Source organism: Ammospiza caudacuta, chromosome 1 (assembly GCF_027887145.1).
Source record: "Ammospiza caudacuta isolate bAmmCau1 chromosome 1, bAmmCau1.pri, whole genome shotgun sequence".
In the NCBI taxonomy this organism is placed as follows: domain Eukaryota; kingdom Metazoa; phylum Chordata; class Aves; order Passeriformes; family Passerellidae; genus Ammospiza; species Ammospiza caudacuta.
In genome coordinates this window covers 20,481,471-20,501,118 of record NC_080593.1, presented here as the reverse complement: position 1 = coordinate 20,501,118, position 19,648 = coordinate 20,481,471, and the positions used below count along the sequence as shown (strand labels likewise).

General features: G+C 36.7%; 1 protein-coding gene across 5 annotated transcripts in view; it reads right to left on the bottom strand.

The window, feature by feature from the left end:
- NSUN6 (NOP2/Sun RNA methyltransferase 6) overlaps nt 1–19,648 on the bottom strand; it is a 22,157-nt gene extending 2,509 nt beyond the window's left edge. Inside the window, exons 1-12 of one of the 5 annotated variants that reach the window (XM_058811208.1) lie at nt 19,441–19,648; nt 17,808–17,876; nt 16,966–17,010; nt 16,103–16,258; nt 14,387–14,466; nt 13,515–13,624; nt 10,681–10,834; nt 9,144–9,225; nt 8,035–8,154; nt 4,975–5,119; nt 3,161–3,309; nt 2,233–2,358 (exon numbers count right to left, since the gene is read on the bottom strand). In XM_058811208.1, coding sequence (XP_058667191.1) covers nt 2,233–2,358; nt 3,161–3,309; nt 4,975–5,119; nt 8,035–8,154; nt 9,144–9,225; nt 10,681–10,834; nt 13,515–13,624; nt 14,387–14,466; nt 16,103–16,258; nt 16,966–17,010; nt 17,808–17,876; nt 19,441–19,602 — 1,398 coding nt within the window. In that variant the 5' untranslated portion in view covers nt 19,603–19,648. Of the gene's footprint in view, nt 1–2,232; nt 2,359–3,160; nt 3,310–4,974; nt 5,120–8,034; nt 8,155–9,143; nt 9,226–10,680; nt 10,835–13,514; nt 13,625–14,386; nt 14,467–16,102; nt 16,259–16,965; nt 17,075–17,807; nt 18,049–18,316; nt 18,532–19,440 lie in introns of those variants that run through there. The other 4 variants (XM_058811235.1, XM_058811218.1, XM_058811242.1 and 1 more) reach the window with 4 other exon arrangements.

The following is a 19,648-nucleotide window of genomic DNA, read 5'->3' as shown; positions in this document are numbered from 1 at the left end:
AGAGATAACATTTGGCTTCAAAATCCTGGAGAGGAGAAGGACTTAAAATCCTAGCCCTCTTCTCAATATTTCTTGTGAATAGCCTTGACTGCTTCTTATTTAATACCCTAATTCCTGGAAAAAAATTAATTCTTAGCTGGATTGTTCTTTCAATGCATTCAGTAAGGAGATGGAACAAAGTGTGCAAAAGCTGGCACTGCAATATCAAAAATAGATCTCCTTTGTCAATCTAGTCTAAAGTAGTCTGTAATGCAGCCTACAGCAGAGTGTTTTTTCAGCCATCACACTTTGCTAGCACATGAGCTCACCCAGTCAGCACATGATGTGAGTTAGCTGCTGCACCACGTACTGCATGCTGGAGAGCTGGGCATGCAGGGGGCTGCACACTGATTCTCCCTTTCCCTCAGCAGGATTTCAGGGCTTTCCATTGAAGGTAAAAGACAAACTCAGGTGTCTACTGCAAATTGAGAGAAAAGTAACGTACAAAGAGAGACAAGGGAGCTACTTGATGTAAGGGAAGGAAGAAAAGGTAAAAGTCCAGGGAAAACAATATTCCACAGGTTCAAGTAACTTGATTAAAGGCAGACCAGTGTCTTCCTCTACCTTTTCATTTCTCCCTCCAGTTAAGTTACTGCATTTAAGCTGATCTACAGTATCTCCTGTGTAAACTCCTAAGAGGAAGTCTGCACAAAGGAGCAGCTGCCATGTGGTAACTCCCACCTACAAGAACAACGCTTATGGCTCCATCTCCTGTTTTTTCCTTGCCCACATTACCCAGTGTGCTTCCAGGATCTGCTGCCAAACTGGGAAACTGGGAAACAGTGGACTGGATAAAAAAGGAGGCATCCACTGAGACATTCTAAAGAATATGGGAAATAAATACATAAAGGAACCTGAGGTATGTAGACTGTAGACTCCTGCTTCATGTTCATTGGAAAATATCACCTTAGTTTACACTGGTAGGAATTGGTTCTAAGGTATTATAAATTATATGTGGGTAAACAATTCAATGTCATCTCATTTAAAACATACTATACATAAAAGATTAATTTTTACAGATATGGCATGTGTGTGTGAAAAACAGTGCTTTATTCAAGACTGATCTTACTGGTGAGAGAAAGTTTATATAGCAAGAATTAATCTTGCATTTGAGTTAATAAGGCTTGTGTTTTGCTCTGTCATTCTACCCAGAAGGATTTTTTATGCTGTTAGGTTACATGTATAATCTCAGTTGAAATGTCTGGAACTGAAAAATTCTTAGTGAATGGATGGTGAGAATACAGACAGAAAAACACACCACAAAAATCTGTGATGAAGAGCTTCAGTTCTGTTAAATCTTTACCAGCCATCATATTAATTGCTCATTGAACAGCTATTGTATTTTTTTTTAAATTTCAGTTAAAGATTCATCTAAGCTTCTTAAGACAGGTACAAGTCATCACAGAATGTGTAAGCAAAGCAGGTATCAGAGTCAGACTTTTCTCAAAGCCATGATGATAAACAACTACCACACCCAACTCCTCATCAAAGAGGAAGTGGGACACACGTGGTCTGATGATAAATCCCCCTGAAGTACTACAAAAGGTAACAGATATTTCTGAATTGTATGAACTGTAGCTAGTATAGATAAAAACATTCTAGTATCTCCATATATAAATTACCTCCTCCCTGACAGCTTAATGGTAGGAACTGACTCCATAAAAGACAAAGTACATTCTTCAGACACTGAGCCTGAAATAATTTCTTTTCCTCATTCCTTTTAAATAAATCAAAAATAGGTCCCAGACAAATAACATCCTCCTTCTTTGAAACAAAAATTTAGTTTCATTTATGTCCCATACATTATATGCAAGTCTTCATGACTTCAGTGGCATTAATAAAAAAAAAAAAAAAGCACTTCACCTCTCCTGTGAATGTACGAAAGACGATAATAAAATATTAAAGAAATTAAAGAAATTGCAAAGAGAAATTTTAACCTGCCCAACCTATCTTTTGTCCCTGTTATGTTTTAAAGCAATACAGAGTGGCAAAATACTTAATGAGGCCTAAATAAAGCTCAATTAAGCATGAAAACAGACTTTAAAAAGCCTCAAATTCCTTCTGTTATTTCTATCCCCAGCAGTTAAAGCTGTCCAGGGTGAAAAAAAGATTTATTAGTAAATAGACCATGTAACTTTACAGTTCCAAACTAAGATCACTAGATTGTGCAAAGTACCCTGAAAATAGTATTACCTGTGGATGAAGCTGGAGGCATGGAAAAGTTTTCAAGGCCCAAGCAACTTGCTCCTCATTTTCAGAAAGTGTAATTGTACATGTACTATATACTAAAACACCTCCTGGCTTCAGCAACTTCACTGCCTGCAGGGAGAAATAAACAATATTTCAGCTTATTTTTAAATTTCAAACTTTCATATTAAGCAACATTAACTAATAACCCACGTAACTAGAATATTAAAACTGAACACTTAATTAAACTTAAAAGTGTTAAGATATTGATTTCTCTCAGGGAATATAGCAAAGGATAACATGGATAAGAAAGATTCTTCTTTCCACATAGGCATTATAGCTCATGCAGTTTATTAATGTCATTGAGATGATTCACCTTGTAAGATTTGTTATTTGTGCAGCTCTGCATACCCCAGACAGATTAGATCTGTTTTCACCACCTGCTGCCAACCATGGATACACAATACTTATGTCACTTACATTAGATGTCAACTGTTTCCATGTATTTGGCATGGAAGCTATATCTATGCTGCTTTTCAAGCTGTCATTCACTTTGAATATGTATCATTCAGATTTTGACAAGTTTCATCTTATCCTTCAGCATCAGCCCAAGCACACTCCTTAGCATGTTCCTAAGTCACCTGCTCTGTGACTTAGACTTTTGTAATTATTATCATGTAAAACTGATGAAACTGAGGGAATTAAAAAAACACAAAGCTTTTTATTTATTATGGATTACACAGACCTTTACCATGCTCCAATGAACTGACTTCACCTAGCAACAGATCTGGTGGAGCTGAGAGGTTAATAGGACCCTAATAGTTCCTGGCTGCTGAAAAAGTAGGGAAAATGAGGGACTGCTTTTTGGGTAAGTTTTATGCTGCAAAAGCATTTGTGTTCAATTCAGCTGATCTACTCAATGTTTAACACATACCACAGTGAAAAGCTTGCGCTGTAGTGGCTGATATGAAGTCACTTCCTTTAAAGTTGAGGAATAAACCATGTTTGGTCTCTGTCCCATCCCACTACATGGAGCATCAAGAAGAATTCGATCAAATGACTCTGGTAAGAATGGAGGTCCTTCTGAAAAAAGCAGTAATGTAAAATGGGGCTGTGTCCTTCCTTGAGGCTTCACTGCAGGTAAGGAGAGGCTGTCACTGCTTCCTTGACATAAAACATTTATGTGCTATAGACAGTGTCTGCAAAACTAGTCTCAGCTAGAGACAAGCCTCAGCACTGCTGCTGGTAGTTTTCATCTTCCAGAAAACTGAACAGTTTAACTTCTGTGAGCTCAAAAATGATCCCACTAGGCAGTATTTTTTTTAACTTAATTTAGTAATTTGAAAGTAAAATGTAAAACTGATCAAAAATGTTGAAATGTAATTGTTCAGATGTGCTGGGTACAGAGTTGTATATATAGTCTGTAAAGAACCAGAGTCAGCTCAAAAGTGTGCAAACCTTTACTGAGACAAACCTGCAGTTAATCACTGAGACTGCCTTATAATAACTGAACTGTCTGTAGAACTATTTCTTGTGATGTATGCATAGCTGTATAAAATCAAGGACTTCATAGTAATATGAACTACTGCAACTTCTCATGGCAGAACAATTCAGTAAAAAAGGTGAAGAGAACAATCTCTGACTATTACCTGGATGACAGTATGTATCTTCCATATGCAGAGCCTATCCTTTAATCTGTGCCCCAATAGCTCAACAGCCCAGAAGTTTCTATCTGCTCAGTGCTAGGGAGATTGGCTCAGCATCACCATGTGCTACTGCTGCCAAACTTGTACTATCACACCACTGCTACCTAGCTTTTTCCTGACTCCAAAATTAGTCTATCTGGTTTATCTACCTCTGATCCATTACTAAAATGTTCAAAATATGTAATGTGTTACTCGCAGGAATGTAGAGAAAAGCCTTCATTATCTCTCAGTATTACAGCTTGCTCTAGTTAATCTCTGTAATTGCTACTTGCCACCTACAATATTTGATGTTCATAAAAAGACTCTTAGGAAAGTACCTTTGTTCCTCCAAAGCAGGAATAACTGCAATGCATAGGGACAAAGAAGGTGAATTATGTAATCTGATTCCTACTTAGGCTAACCAGTGACTGAGATAAAATAGACTGAGAAAGAACAGCATACTTTGCACAACAAACTAAAAATAATCAAGGCAGCAGATACCATTTAAATCATTCCATCATGGGAACAGAACCAATATCATAACTGCATCACTTCAAAAAAGCAAATGAAATTACTTAAAATAATACACTGTGCTTGTATATAACTTTCCCTTGAACAGCTGAACAAACATCAATGAACTAAACCTTGCAGCACTCTTGGGAGTTAGGTATTAATAACCCCATTTTACTGATGAGGATTATGAGACAGAAAAGTGAAGCAATTCTGCAAAAATAATTTTTTTCTCAGATCAACTCATAAACTTCCCAGTATGGGGTTACATGTGATCATGAAAGAAGCTTTAAGGCTTCTTCATTATTATCTGGGAAAGGAATGCATTTCCTTTGAGAATATTAGGTTGTGACAACGACAGATAATTTGACTTTCTATTTGCTTCATAGAGAAGTTGATAATTACAAAAGAGTAGAAAATAAAAGTGCATTCACAGTGCTGAGGCAACTTTGGTATCTGCCAAGATTTAAACCTGTGACAGGTATAATACTGTTTTTGCAAAACATTACTATGTTCTCCTAAAAGCTACTAGTACCCAAATTGTTTATTTTACCTTGTTTATCCTCTCTCTTCTCTTCTGAAAGGGCCTTTGTTCCATCATAGCAAAAGGCCTTAATGCAATTCAACTGTAGCAATTCAGCATTCTGCTTGATTTTCTTGATCTTGTTAGCTATCTTGTCCATGGCTATAACTTCACCCTGAAAAAAAATCCCAAAGTTTTCATCAAAAGTATGGTGATTAAATGGATGTGTCTGATTTCCTTTCCCCAGTGCTGGGAAGTGTAATAAATAAAGCATAGTCTTCCCTACAGAATTATTTTATTCTTAAATCCACACTCCTGCAGTCCTTGTTCCCACATGTTTTCCACAATAGCCACGTTAGTCTGAAGCCATGCTTGGCATTGTCACTCTAAGGGATGCTGTAATATCTGACTTCTGGCAAGTAGTTTTGTTGTTTGTATCTTTTTGTTTGTTTTGAACTGCTGAACTGGGCACTAAGATAAAAATTTAATCATTTGAATGAGAGTAGAAGCCTCAAATACATGGTAAAATAGGTCAACAGGTTTTAAATTTGTATGGAGAGAGTAGGAAATATGATCACACTACAGCTCAGAGCTGAGGAAATGGGGCCCACAGCCATGTCTCTGACTTGGTCAAACTCATAACATACTGGAATACTTGCAGTGATTGTCACTCAAGTTACTTTGGGAAATAGTGTAAATACTAGAATAAGTCTAAAGGTGAGGGAAGGGAAATCACAATTACACAATTTCTATTATGTAAAACTAGATTTCTTTTTTCCTTCCCCAAAATAAATCAAAATAGACACACAGCACTACCTGCTACATGAAATCTGTGAGCACAAAGGAAAGTAAAATGTAGCATCAGTAAAATCAGAACAAAACAACCCAACAACCAAAAACTTGTCCTAGACTTGCTACAGCAAACACAATATGCTGAGAAAACAACAACTTTTTTCTATTTGGTGATGGCTCTCTAAAGGCTTATAGAAGGGCAAACCGACTAAGTTTAAGGAGTAATAAAAAATCAGTAAAGATAAGCTGTTATCTGTATGTTATGCTAGGCAATATGCAGATCTAGGACTGAGAGGTAAGAATGGATTTAGGTTGTGTCAGTGGTGCCCAGTGTCCAGCTGCTGTGAGCCAAAGCACCTCCTACTCGTCCCCTAGCACCATCCAATCTATTGCACGTGTACTCCAGGACCTGACTGGGCTTCAAAGCTTCATCTGTTGCAAGAGCAGTGGATTTGGTGCTCATCTCTGCATACTGCAGGGATAAAGAGATAATAGAATCACAATAGTTTGGGTTGGAAGGGATCCTCAAGACCATCTAGCTCAACCCACCTACCATGGGCAGAGACACCTTCCACTAGAGCAGGTTGCTCAGAGCCCCATCCAGGCTGGCCTTGAACACTTCCAGGGATGGGCTATTCACAGCTTCTCTGTTCTTTTCTCCAGAGAAAAGAACAAGCTGCCAGACAACTCTTCTCCATCTGGGCCATGCCAGCTACTGCCAGAACAACTACTTAGAAGACATCTGAAAAAACAGTGGTCTAGACTAGGATGCAGATAATAACAAATTCTCAAGCTTTAAGTATTCCCGATTCTTATTTAAGAGCTCTTAACATTACAGAGTAATCTTACATCTTGGTAATATAATTTAAAAACAATATAGTAATGTCAAAATTAAATCACAAAAAAGTAAGTGATTTAAATATTCTGAAATGTTAGTGGTTTAATATGCTGTCTGTGAAAAATTACTATGGAAAATCTGTAAATGGAATTTAAAATCCCCATTCTTAAAAAATAAGTGTTTTTTTCCATACCTTTATCTTCCATATCTTAAATTAAAATTATATACTCAGAAAATGAAAATCAAGTGAGATAAATATTTAACATCTGTATTCTTCATCTTTACCACATCAGCTGCAGGCAAGCATAATCAAAGCAATTCTGCAAAGGTATACAAAATGTAGATACACAGATGGAAAAAAATATAGATGTAAATGAATCCATGACATAAATACATGATTTGCAGACTTCCTTTATTTATCACACTGAAATTCTCTACTGGAAGCTTTATATATATATATAATGTCTAATGACTGCCTAATGCATTATTAATGCTTTCCCATTGTTCCAAACTGATGCAAAAACATTTCCACAGACAAACCATCACAGAACTGAATACAAGCCTTTTCTCAAAGCATTCATACCATTACGTGCTGTGCCTTCCCATTTATGCACAGGCACCTGTCAAAGTACTGCATAATGTAACTGCAAGACTTCTAAACAATCTGATATATTCTAATAACCCTATTTCAACAAAAATAATAAAGTCTTACAAAATTTTAGAGGAAATCTTACATGCTTTTCCCCTCTGCTCAAGAAGAGTAACCTGCATTTCTGTATTTCACCATGCACATAACATTTCAACATATGCAAAGCTGTAATCCTGTACTTACATTCTTATTTTATTACATTCTCCTCTCCTTTGTCTTTCTCTACATATTTTTTGTTTCTTCTGATTTTTGTTGCTTTCTCATTAGATAGTTTTGGATTTTGTGACATTCTACCATAGAATGACAAACTCAGACTAGAAATTCAGCCTAAAATCATATCTCTATGCAGAATTGATAATTTTTACTGAGAAAAATCCTAATCAGATTAGAAATTTTTTAGTAAATTTTTGTAGAGTTGTGTGTCTCTTTGGCACACAGTCATAACCCCTGATTTTTATACATCTCAGTTTCATGAACCCAGCATATTCTTGCATAACTCTGCCTTGCATGTAAAAAATTCTATTATTAAAAATAATTCAATAACATTTTAAAAAGTGAAATTAGATATATTTCAACTATCGTCTGTAGCAAAAAAGATTTTAAAGCTGATGGTAAATACTTGATAAAGATTGTCTGTTGCCCATCTCAGTAACTGATGTGTACCAAATTATATTGGTAAGTAAAATGCCAAAGTATCAATTGTTTGCTGCTGTAAATTATCTGTGCATTCTAACAGTTAAGTGAAGAGAGCTACCCAAATGAACAGAGGTCAGACTTTCTTCCTTAGAAAATGCCAAATTACTTCTCTTACCTGATCATGCATTAGTGCTGCAAGATGGGTTGTTTTTCCTCCAGGTGCAGCACACATATCCAAAATTTTCTCTCCTGGTTGAGGGTTTAAAATATGGCTCACAACTACAGAAGGTAAATTCTATAATAAAAACAAATATGGGAGAATTCAAATTTTATACCCTGCATCAACTCCTTTATTAAGGAATGGCAAATGCATTTAAAAATATAATTCATTCAGCAGGGAAGATACCTATGGTATTGCTCTCAGTTCTTTGACAGAAAATGAACTGTTTGTATTATATATAACGGACAGTTTACGTAAGAAGTCTCCAGTGGCTCATTTTTTATTTAAAGCTATGTCTCAGTATCTGGCTGAAGTTTAAGAGCTCATGACTGAGGAGACTACAGTGCTAAAAGTCCAGCTAAAATAAGCTGACACTGGCACAGAGCAGAGCAGCTCTGTTTATTACAAATACTTTATATTAACCTGTTTACTGGAATATTTACTATATTAACATAGTGGTGCAGGTAAAGAACAGTAAGATCAAAACACAGAAGTCTAAGCTTGCTGAATTAAAGCAGCAAGAAGCTGAACTGTGCTATTAACTGTACAGATGCACTGAAGAGAAACAATGTGCAATGACTGTGCACAGTACTGCACCTTAGACAATATGGAAATACTTTCTTCTCAGTTCAACACAAAGGTATAAAAACCTTTTAAAGTTGTCTTTAGGACTTAAATAACAGCTTCAAATCAACCTAATATTTGGAGATTTTCCTGATTATCTACAGATTTATGTACCTTGAAAGGGGCTCATATTGCAGGGTTCATAGGCAGATTCCAAAAACTAACAGCTCTATGCAGAGTATCTGTGCAAGAGGAATTTCTAGTTTTTAAGTGACTATCTCTTATGTTGCTTTGAAATGCCTTATCATAGCTCAGACACAGTATGATTAAACCACCTACATGTAGATACTGACTTCATTTTAAATGCTTTGTGTTCCTCAAATCCAAAGACTGAATTAGGTGCTACAATGAACAAGGAATGTAGGAACTATGAATGTGTGCTAAAAGAATATTCATTATTCTGTAAATAGTACAGACTTTTGATTTTGGAACAAACATACCTGTAAAAACAAATGACTAGAGAGCACATTGTCAAATGAAGGACTAAGGTAGACTGGCTCTATCATTCTTATGCCCAACCCCCTGAAAAACATGAAAAAATTTCAAATACTCAGTTTTATACATTTTAACAGTAGTCAATTAAAATCATCAAATGCTTACAAATAGCAACTTGAGACAACAATCTTACAAGAATGAAAGAACAACTAAGAAAAATACTTCTAGAAAAATCCTCTAGAATGACATCATCAAAGTTGAGTTAATCTTGGCAAAAAATGCATTACATGATAAATTGGAACTATCTGTAAAATTGCATAAAGGAAATTTCTGGTTCTGTACACAGGATAAACCAAGATGTAATCCAAGCCTTGATACTGTAAAGAAATGCATAAAACCAGACCTAAATACCTTAACTTCAATCCATAACTGCTTTTGGCTAGCCATGTGTATGCACTAGGGCACTGGCATGTGATTTCCTAGTTAGATTTTTCTCCATTTCCTAAATTCCTGAGATTTCAGTCAAATTACTAAGAAATCCTATATGAAAAGCCTTGCAGGAACATTGATTTGCCTGCAAAGCTATGGTTTGAAATTAGAAGTCACCTAGAAGTTTTAAATATGGAGGAAATTCTGATGCAGATATAATTGTTAAGCCAATGTACCAGGAAATGGATAACAATAAAGAGAAAACCATGAAAAAGCAACACTGAGTCCACAAACAAAAGATTACTAAGGAGATAGAGTATTATTTTGCCTATGTCCAATGAGAAGGAAGGATATGAGAAAGGAAACTTGCAGACACCAGATTTAGTGTTACATACTGTTGTTCCATGTCACCAACTCAACAGCTACATCCTACCACTACTTTTTCTATATTTAAGCTTTTATAAATCAGAAATTCTTTGGCAAGGTCCTTTTTTGTCACTAGAACTTTTGTAGTCTGTTCTCAGGAAGTAAAGTCTTTGTCATTAATTGACATTCATAGTCTTTTACATTACTTTTTTATATGTGTTTTAGGTGACATGAGAGGAACAAACCATATGCTTCATCAACAAAATAGAAGAACAAGTAATCTTGAAATAGGTAACTACTTTGGCAAATGTTAGTAATTTTTTTTTTGACCTTATGTTCTGTTCTTTGTCCCACCAAAAAAAAAAAAAGCCCCTACAGATATTTTTAAAAGATGGAGAAATTGACAAGGCTTCACTTCTGTTCCATCTAAAGAGGGAAGTAGTACTACACAATTCACCCAAATGCAATTTTGCCAGAGTGGGAACATTTGTCAGTTCTGTTTGATATTATTGAACTGAATAAACATAAATTATTAAAAGACCCTCACTTATTTCCTCCTACCTTGCAAGTAAATTGGTATATGAATCCCACTATGAAACTCACAGCTTCTCAAAAAATATTGGAAATTCCAACATGCAAAGCCATTTTGTGACTTCACATAGGGTACAAAACAATTAAAAGTGTTTTCCCATTTTCTTTCTTCCCATTTTCATTCTCATATGTAGATTGCAATTACTATGGACTTACTTCAGTTGGCCACTTGAACTGAAGATTTCGCTGCGGCTGAGTTCTGAAATTCCATTTCCAAGGAAAACTTTAACTCCATCGAATTCTTTGGCTCCTCTTTTGCATTTCCCTTCAATATCTGAATACACTGAAACCAGATCTCCAGCTTTCACAACTGCACAAAGAAAAATGGAAAGCTTGAAATCATTAAGACATTTAACAAAACAGTAGTGACCAAGTAACTTAGGATTTTCAGCAGACTATTTACTTCAACTCTTCTCTCCGACCAAACTTCACACTTTTTAAATGTAATAATGAAAGAAGATCAACTGATATAAAGCTTTAAAGTTTTACACAGAGAATGACAGCTACCAAAAGACTGGAGGTACTGAGAGACACCAAGCTGCAAGTCAGGCACTGTGTCTTGTTTTCTAAGAGGCTGCACAAACCTCACTTTATTTCATCAAGGCAAGGTCACCCATAAGTTACAAGCACACCTTTTGGATCCAGTCCTCCATGTTTGCTCCAAGCACACCAGTACATGAAACAACACTGCTCACCCTTACTGAACAAAGGCAGGAGTACTAAATTTATCTAATGACCTCTCAATAGCCACCTAGAACATAGCTATAACTGCTTTTTCTCTAACTACTTATTGCTTTGACACAAGTGATTATATATTCTTGTTCTGGTCTGGCTCTCTTCCCTTTAAGGGAACTGCTGTTCTCAATAATCCTCTTGGAGAGTTTTGTATCTCCAATTAAAACCCACCAGATCAGTAAAGTATGTAAATAAACACTAAACTCTAGAGGTGTTATCCTACAGACTTAAAAAACTTTCTGAGTTAGAAAAGAAAAAATAGAAAAGGGATGGTTTAGGTGACTTTATATAATAGTGAACAAGTGCTATGTGTTGACTGGCTGAAAAATATGCTTAAAAATAAAGGCCCCTTTACTATTATTAATAGCAATAAAAAATTTCCAAAACTGCACTTCTGAGGTGACTGGCAGGCTGGAGGAACAAGAAAATATAACAAGACTAATGGAAGTTCAGCTTCCCAAGAATTCTTGGAATTGTACTAGAGAATCCTTTTTCCCATTTTCAGGTGGCCTTCTGATTATGCCCAAATGCCCTGATATTCTTAAATTGTAGTATTTGTTGAGTAGCCATTGAAAATACATTTTTTACACTACTTATTTTTACACAATGTGACACAAAACATTATGTGATTGCTCAGTATTAGTGTCTGCTTAAACTTCACTGAACAAAAACCTGCAGCAATTTAACTCTTTCATCAAGCATATCTGTCAATGTTTTCTGCAGTATTCAAACATAAATTATTTTATTTCACTCTCTGCTATCATCCTTTCAAAATACACTAGTCCTGCATAGGGTTCTCAAGTTTTCTGTAGATTACAGCAGCATTCCATAAACATAAAGGTTAGAGTGTGATTAGTTAAATAAAGCTCAAAGCCCCCTGATCATTAGTTTACCCTCATTTGGATTGCAAGTTCAGTGATTAAATGTGTTCTTGCTGAACTATTTTTTTCCCTAGTTAGACCATCTGTGCTTAGTACAGTTTTATTATATTTGGCATCAAGTGGGTAGTGTGCCCTTTTATTTTCTTATCTGCAATTCCCCTGAAGTGTTCCATAAGTTTTATAGTATCTTTATTTTCTTTGAATTGATGTTACATGCATAATTACATGTGACAATTATGATAAATCACTAGCTGACTCAAAGAAGGATTTGAATATTTATGGGGTTGTGCAAATAAGCAGTTCCAACAACTGCTATGCCAATATACTTATTTCATTATCAAGCCCTAGACTGAAAAACATTCCTGTTCAGTGAATTGGACTTCAGCACATGCCTAAAACTTCTTGAAGGATTTTTCCTGAAAGGAAATGAAGTGACTTGATAAATGTTTTTCTGACTCATTTTGTTTAATAATAAGAATCAAGATGATCACTAGATCTCATCACAATAGACTAATAAGGTGAATCATCCAAAATTATACTGGTTTTACATAAAGTTAATTTGACATTTAAAGAACAAAAATAGGTTGCTGAACAAAAAGCATGCATATGTAGATCTTTTTTATCCTGTCTCACAGGCACTGATGCATAATTTCCATTTCTTAAGAATCTGACATAAAACTGACATAAATTTCTTCTCATCAATGAAAAAAAAGATTTTTACTACATCACTCTTATGTAAACAAATGAATTGCCAATGGATTAGAATAAAGAAAATCTGGGGGTTTTTGATTTTGTAACTTAAAATCTAACAGAACCATGAAGGTAAGTGGCTTTATGACAGAGTGAAGAAATAAAAAATCTGTATCTATTAAATAATCAAGATACACCTAGTCACCATCCAGATGTGGTATCCCATTTTTTTTAAGCAGCCAGCTTTTCTAAGTTTATTCAACTTAACACGCATATTAAAGGCTACAGTACTCAGTAGTAAAAAAAAACACTCTTAAAAAAACAGGTTTTACTTGGAAAATTCTCTTTAAAAATATTTTGAAATGAAAAACCAGAAATTGAAATCCTTGAGAATTAATACTTCATCCACAAATTATATGGAAAAAGGAATTTAAAACAGGCGAGGCTAGTGAGAAATAATTACATATAACTTAACATAAGTAAAATGAAAAATAGTGAAAATATTTTTTAAAAAAAGTCAGAAAAACTTTAAGAAGTCTCATTACAATAAACCACAACTGTAAGATTAATTTCAGCTGAGAACAGAAAACAATTTTGTGTCACTATTTATTTATCTATTATTCAAGGGTGACACTTTTTCTGCCATCTTTACAACTTAGATGGGTGTACTTTGAGAACTCTTACATCTTGAGGTGGATACAATTCCAGGGACATAAACGTGTGCTCCTCGGAGTACTGCATATCCACACTGGGCTCCAACTATCACTTCACATGGATGTTTTTTTAAATCTCGCCTAGAAATACAAAATGCAGTTGAATAAAAAAGAAAAGTATGCTGAAAAAAAAACCAAATAATCCTCAAGTAAACTCTAGCTCACAAATATGGATTTTGTCAGATATAATAGAGAAAAAGTTGTTAACTATCACGTATCACATTTAGAAATTTAAACAATTACATTTAATTAAAATATTTTTACTGTATTACAGTAAAATATTTATTTTACTTTTAGAGAAATCAAAGGAAAGAGTCAAGAAGAAAACTAATCCTCAAAATAATGCAGATTCTGGCACCTTCTGCCACTATTATGAACCTGACACAGGAATACAAGTAAATTATACTGGGATTGAGAAACAGTTCTCTATTCCTTCCTATGTCAGATGATGGCAAAGTGACTTTGTATTTAACAACTGCTGAGTAACTCTTGATTCCACTTGATTTCTTCCAGTGGAAGAAAACCCTGCCTGTACTTAGCCATAGTTCTACATTCCACTGCAAATTTTGGCTCTTCCATCTGCCACCTACCAGGCTTTCTGGGAGGACGCATACATGTCACTAAAACATTAGTCTTATAAATAAGGAGAGAGCTCAATGTTTTCTTTCATTTTTTAAGAGTAAAACTCTGGCCTGGTTAGTGTATGGACTGTCCACCAGGTCATAGTAAAATAGAAGTTGTGCCTTAGTTATAGTGAGTTAGTTATAACAACTGTTTAACAAGAAATGTGTAAGAAAATTGTGTTACACAACATTTTAAGGCTAAAGACTGAAAATTACAAACCTGGGTCCAATGACAGGAATTAATAAAATGTCCTGAAGTTTTGGGTGCTCGAGAACTGGAACACATAGTCCTTTAAATTGCTGTTTCATTAAAAAAAATCATTAGTAAGCACTAGTAATAAACTTAATATTTAAGTACTTAATTAAACTGAATATCATTTTTCCATTAATCATTTCTAGGTGTAGAGCACAAAACACAAAAGTTAAAAGCAGGTGGGAAATAGTGTGCAAGGGGACATTATGTATTAAAAGTACTGGTGCAAAAGACTAAACATTCCACAAATTCAGAAATAACAAGACCACAAAGAGATTGACTGAGAACTGACTTCAGGGAGTGGGAGAGTGTTCTGACACTCATAACTTTATCACTGGTTTTTGCTTTCTTCTGAGTTGTTGTCAGAACACAGAAGACACAGTGACACCACCTTAGAAGCTTGGGTGTATTCTGTGTTAACCCTTAGCTGTTATTAGTTATAAGCCACTGTATAACTCTATTCATGTATTGCTTGTCTTACTTAATAGGCCAGCCTGGAAATAATTTTAATTTTCCTTGACAGTCCAAGTTTGGGCACTGACAGCTGAGTTACATATTTAGCTGAAAAGAAAATGCCATTTTATAGAGGTTCCAGGATTTAAACAGAATTATGTCTTCTCATCTGAGCCTTCTAGAATATAACCTTAAAGCGTGTAAAACCATAAATCAGTTTGCATGTAATAAATATTATTTCTTAAAAAAGGAAACAATCCATGATCATACTTCTGTTCAAAAGTGTCATGTGGTTTCCTTTTCTACCATGTAATCACACTTTAAAATACAAGAAGTTTGTGAAAAGCTGGTCTTAAGTCACTTTTCATCAAAGCCTTTTGCCTTGAAACAAAATATAACCCTGCACTATCCATTTCCAGACTTCTACAATCAAACTAAAATTAGCAAAACTCATTACCATCCCAGCCAGCAGAACACTGTCAACTGCCTCTGCATCACAGAAATGTCTTGGCTCCTGTCATGCAAAAGCTCCCTGTACTCCCACTAGCATTAATAATTTACTTAAAGAACCAGATCTTTTTAGAGAGAGTGAAGATCTAGGACACAATTTCAAAATAATACATTTCTTAAATATAATGGTTTACATATTATCAGATAAATAAGTGTTTAATTAAGTAAAAATAAAAAAATTATTTAATGATTAAAAATAGGTTTTAAAAAAGAAAATACAGTGGCTGGAGAGCATCACCATGGCTCCAGTTTCCAAAACAAACCAATTTTTTCACTTTCCTAAACAGTTTCTCCAATGATATCTAGATATACAGGCATTCTCCTTTAGTCTTAAACAGAAGTGTTCTAAGCATGCTGAAGACAGCACTCTGAGCTTCCCTTTTTATCTGTCATCTTCTCTTACAGATTTCTGACACCTTTACATTATTTACCACAGCAGTACCTCAATCCTATCAAGGGTTTGCATCTGCCACACAAAAAAGAGTTGGAAGTCTTTTCCCTCTGTTATTGCCTTTCTTGGAGGGATGAGATGAGGGACACTGGTACACAATAAATTTTCATTTAATGTTTAATGCTGGCAGGAAATGAGTGTGATTGCATAATGTTAATACCACTGGATGCACTGAGGTAAGGTATAGCTCCCAGTAATGAAAAGATCTCATGTTCAGATGAAAGATGAAAGACCCTGCTATTCTGCTGTAACAAAGAAATTGCACAAACCTTCTGGATCTCTTCAAACAGCAATTTTTTCACATGTTTCACTGAGGCCAAGTGGGTATTTACTCTTACAGTTGTAAAAGCTGGTGGATGAGATAGATGACTTAAGAGAGATTGGTATTTTTTCTCTGCCTCCTGTGTACCTAAAGCAGTGATAAGCTGAAAGTGAAAGAAGAGATTTTATATTAAGAGATTCACACAGACACCTCTTGCTCAACACAAAGGAACCCCACTGAATAAACATTCCATGGAAACTGAGGGATATGGTTGTGTGGTGTGCCATAGTGACAAATCTCTATATCTGGGAGCCCAATTCCACTGAAAGCCTCATAAAGTTCCTGAAAAATACTTATTGGAAAAACAGCTGTACCAGCAAAATTGCTGCAGTTTGCAGTAAGTATCAAAGCAACTGCTAGAGAGCTCTGCTATTGTACATAGACCAGCCTAAGGAAATGGAAAACTAAATTCAAATCTATGAATCAGTAACTTTCATATTGATAAACATGTACATTAAAAAGCAATTTTTTCATCCTTGGCATTAGGAATTAATAAGATTGTAGTATTCTACACTGGGGTAAGGGAGTATTTCTTGTCAATATCATGTGGTCAATATGTGCTTGATGATCTACGATCCACTCTTCAGTGGGATCCAAAACTGAATTCTCTGATTTATACTCAATTTAATTTAAATATTTGTATGCTACTTTGAGCCAATAGGCATAAACATTAATTTTCTATTTTAAATACAGAAATATTTTATATAAAAACCACTGTGTTTAATGTGAAGACAATATTTTATTGTAAGGTATTGACGTTACACAAAAATTTATTATTTTTTGGTGGTTAGGGGTAACTATGTCACTTACCTCATTATTTCTGAACACTTTGGTGAGATACTCTTCAACTTCATACTGGAAAACAATTTTAGGGAAAAAGGACATCTTCCTTTAGTTTTTAAAATCTGCTGGCAAGAAACTGAAAAAAGCAAAGCACTTTCTTTGTGATTCTTATATTCTGTAAGTTTATAAATTTAGCAAAAGATGTAGCCACAAACTAAGCTGTTGGTTCTGATTCTTCCTATTTTAATAATGCAATTTTATTGCACTCAAATTTCCAAATATTGGTCAGGATAGGACTCTAACATTACTCTCAATTACAAAAATTCTACTATCCTTAAAATAAATCTTCAGGCTATCTGGTGAAAAAAATACATCAATAAAAGGTATAGGAAATTTCAAGATGTAGCTTTAATTCCTCTTGAAAAGCCCAGCTATAAAGTCTTATTGTAGCTCAGTCCTGACAGAGATTTTATTTTACTCTTTATCATTTTTCTCTGTAGGTAATAAAATACAGTTATCTTCCCAAATGGTATCTGCTCACCCCTCAAACATTTTGAAAAATTATATACACTTTAGTCTGAAATGAGACTACCTAAAAATTTAGATTTCCTTACAACAACTTAAATGGAAGGAGAGAACATCACTCTAGGTTTATTCCATTCATAATAAGGAATTTTGACTATTGAAATACATTTTCATTGTACTAAATATACTTAGAGAAGAGAGATCCGAATGTTTGGTATTAATTTCATTTAAATAAGAGATTAGTTGTCACTTTTATCATACAAAACCCCTCAAGAATATTTTTTAATATTTCTGATTCAATTCAAATCTTAATGCTAAAAGAATGTGACCTTATGTAGACTTACTTTTGAGATCAGACAAAGGCAAAGTTTCATGGGTAGGAATTTCAAAGCCTTATTCGGCAACATTAGCAGCTATTGAAAGAAAGAAACTGTAATTGAATTAACTTCTTTTTACAGTCCAACAAAATGCCAAGAATTTTCCCTGCTATTGCCACGAAAACTAATAGTGGTGCAACAGTACTACAACCTAGCAGTCGATACAATTGAAATCACCAAAGCTCAGATTTATGTTTCAGAAAATGTGACATATCATGTGCCTAATGTAGAATGCCTACATTACACAACCTCTCCCCAAAAAAACCAAAAAAACCCCCACCAAATAAACAAAAAACCCCAAACAAACTGACCACAAAAAGATCCCCATACGGCCCACATTTGGAAAGGTTTTTCTTCAGAAGCATAATAAACCAGCCCTTTAAAAAATTCCATTCCAAATCTTATAAAGAATTGGAATCCTGAAAATAATTAAGCAGACATGTAGAAATGTGGTGTTTATAAGCGCTAATATTTACATTACAAAGGCACTCTTGCAGGCCGGGGAACATGGCAGAGAACGGACAGGAGATGCTTTTCAGTCCAGATGCAGCAGGGAGCCAGGCTGCTGAGGGAGACTGCCCAGTGCCCCTCAAGTACCAGAGTCAGACTTGGAACGTTCAGCAGGAGGCAGGCTCGTAGGACCTGAGTTTCTTTTCTCCAGACCTGCTGTGCCCTACACTTTGTCCCAGAAAAGGTATACGACGGGCTTTCGAAGACAAAACTTTTACTTGTTTTTTCACAATTTTTATCTGCCTCTGTGGGGAACTGCAGCGGGGAACGCGATGCCGGACCAGGGCTTTGATCTAGCTATGCACATGAACGCTACCAGCAGTCACATGCAGCAGTAACAGAGATGCTGAGCACGATTTTCAAACCTCCCTGCCCACGCTTTCCCACACGAGGAAAACGAAAGTGCAGTCATTGTGGCAGGGAGCGGAATGTAGGGCTCTCTCCTTTATTCCCTCGCCCACCCGCTACTGAAAACATGAGGGAGCGGGGAGGAGCGGGACGCGCAGCCCATCGCAGCCCCTCAGGCCCTGCGCCTCAGCCGAGGTACCGGGCAGGCGGCCGCACCCCGGCGGGACGCGCCGCCGCCTCCGCCGCCTCAGCCCCGCCGGACCCCGAGGCACACACAGGCCCGGGCCGGACTCGAGCCGCAACGGGAAGGGCGGAACACGGAGGCGCCGGGCCGGACCGCAGAGCGCTCAGCCCGCCCGCAGCGGCGCGCAGCCCCAGACCCACCGCCCCACACACACACCCACCGCCCGACACACACACCTACAGCCCCACACACCCACCTACAGCCCCCACACACCCACCACCCGACACACACACCGCCCGACACACACACCTACAGCCCCACACACCCACCACCCGACACACACACCCACCTACAGCCCCACACACCCACCTACAGCCCCCACACACCCACCACCCGACACACACACCCACCACCCGACACACACACCTACAGCCCCACACACCCACCTACAGCCCCACACACCCACCACCCGACACACACACCTACAGCCCCACACACCCACCACCCGACACACATACCTACAGCCCCACACACCCACCGCCTGACACACACACCTACCGCCCGGGCCGCCGGGCCCGCCTCCTCCGGGTGCAGCAGGAAGTGCCGCTGCAGTGTCACCATGGGAGCAGGGCACGCCGCGGCAGCCCCTATGCTCCCACCCCACCACGGCACGGAGAGCCCCCGGGGCACCGAGCTTATCGGACAAGACGTTGCTGACATCGCTTTTTTTTTTTTTTTGGGGTTTTTTTTTTGTTTTTTTTTTTTT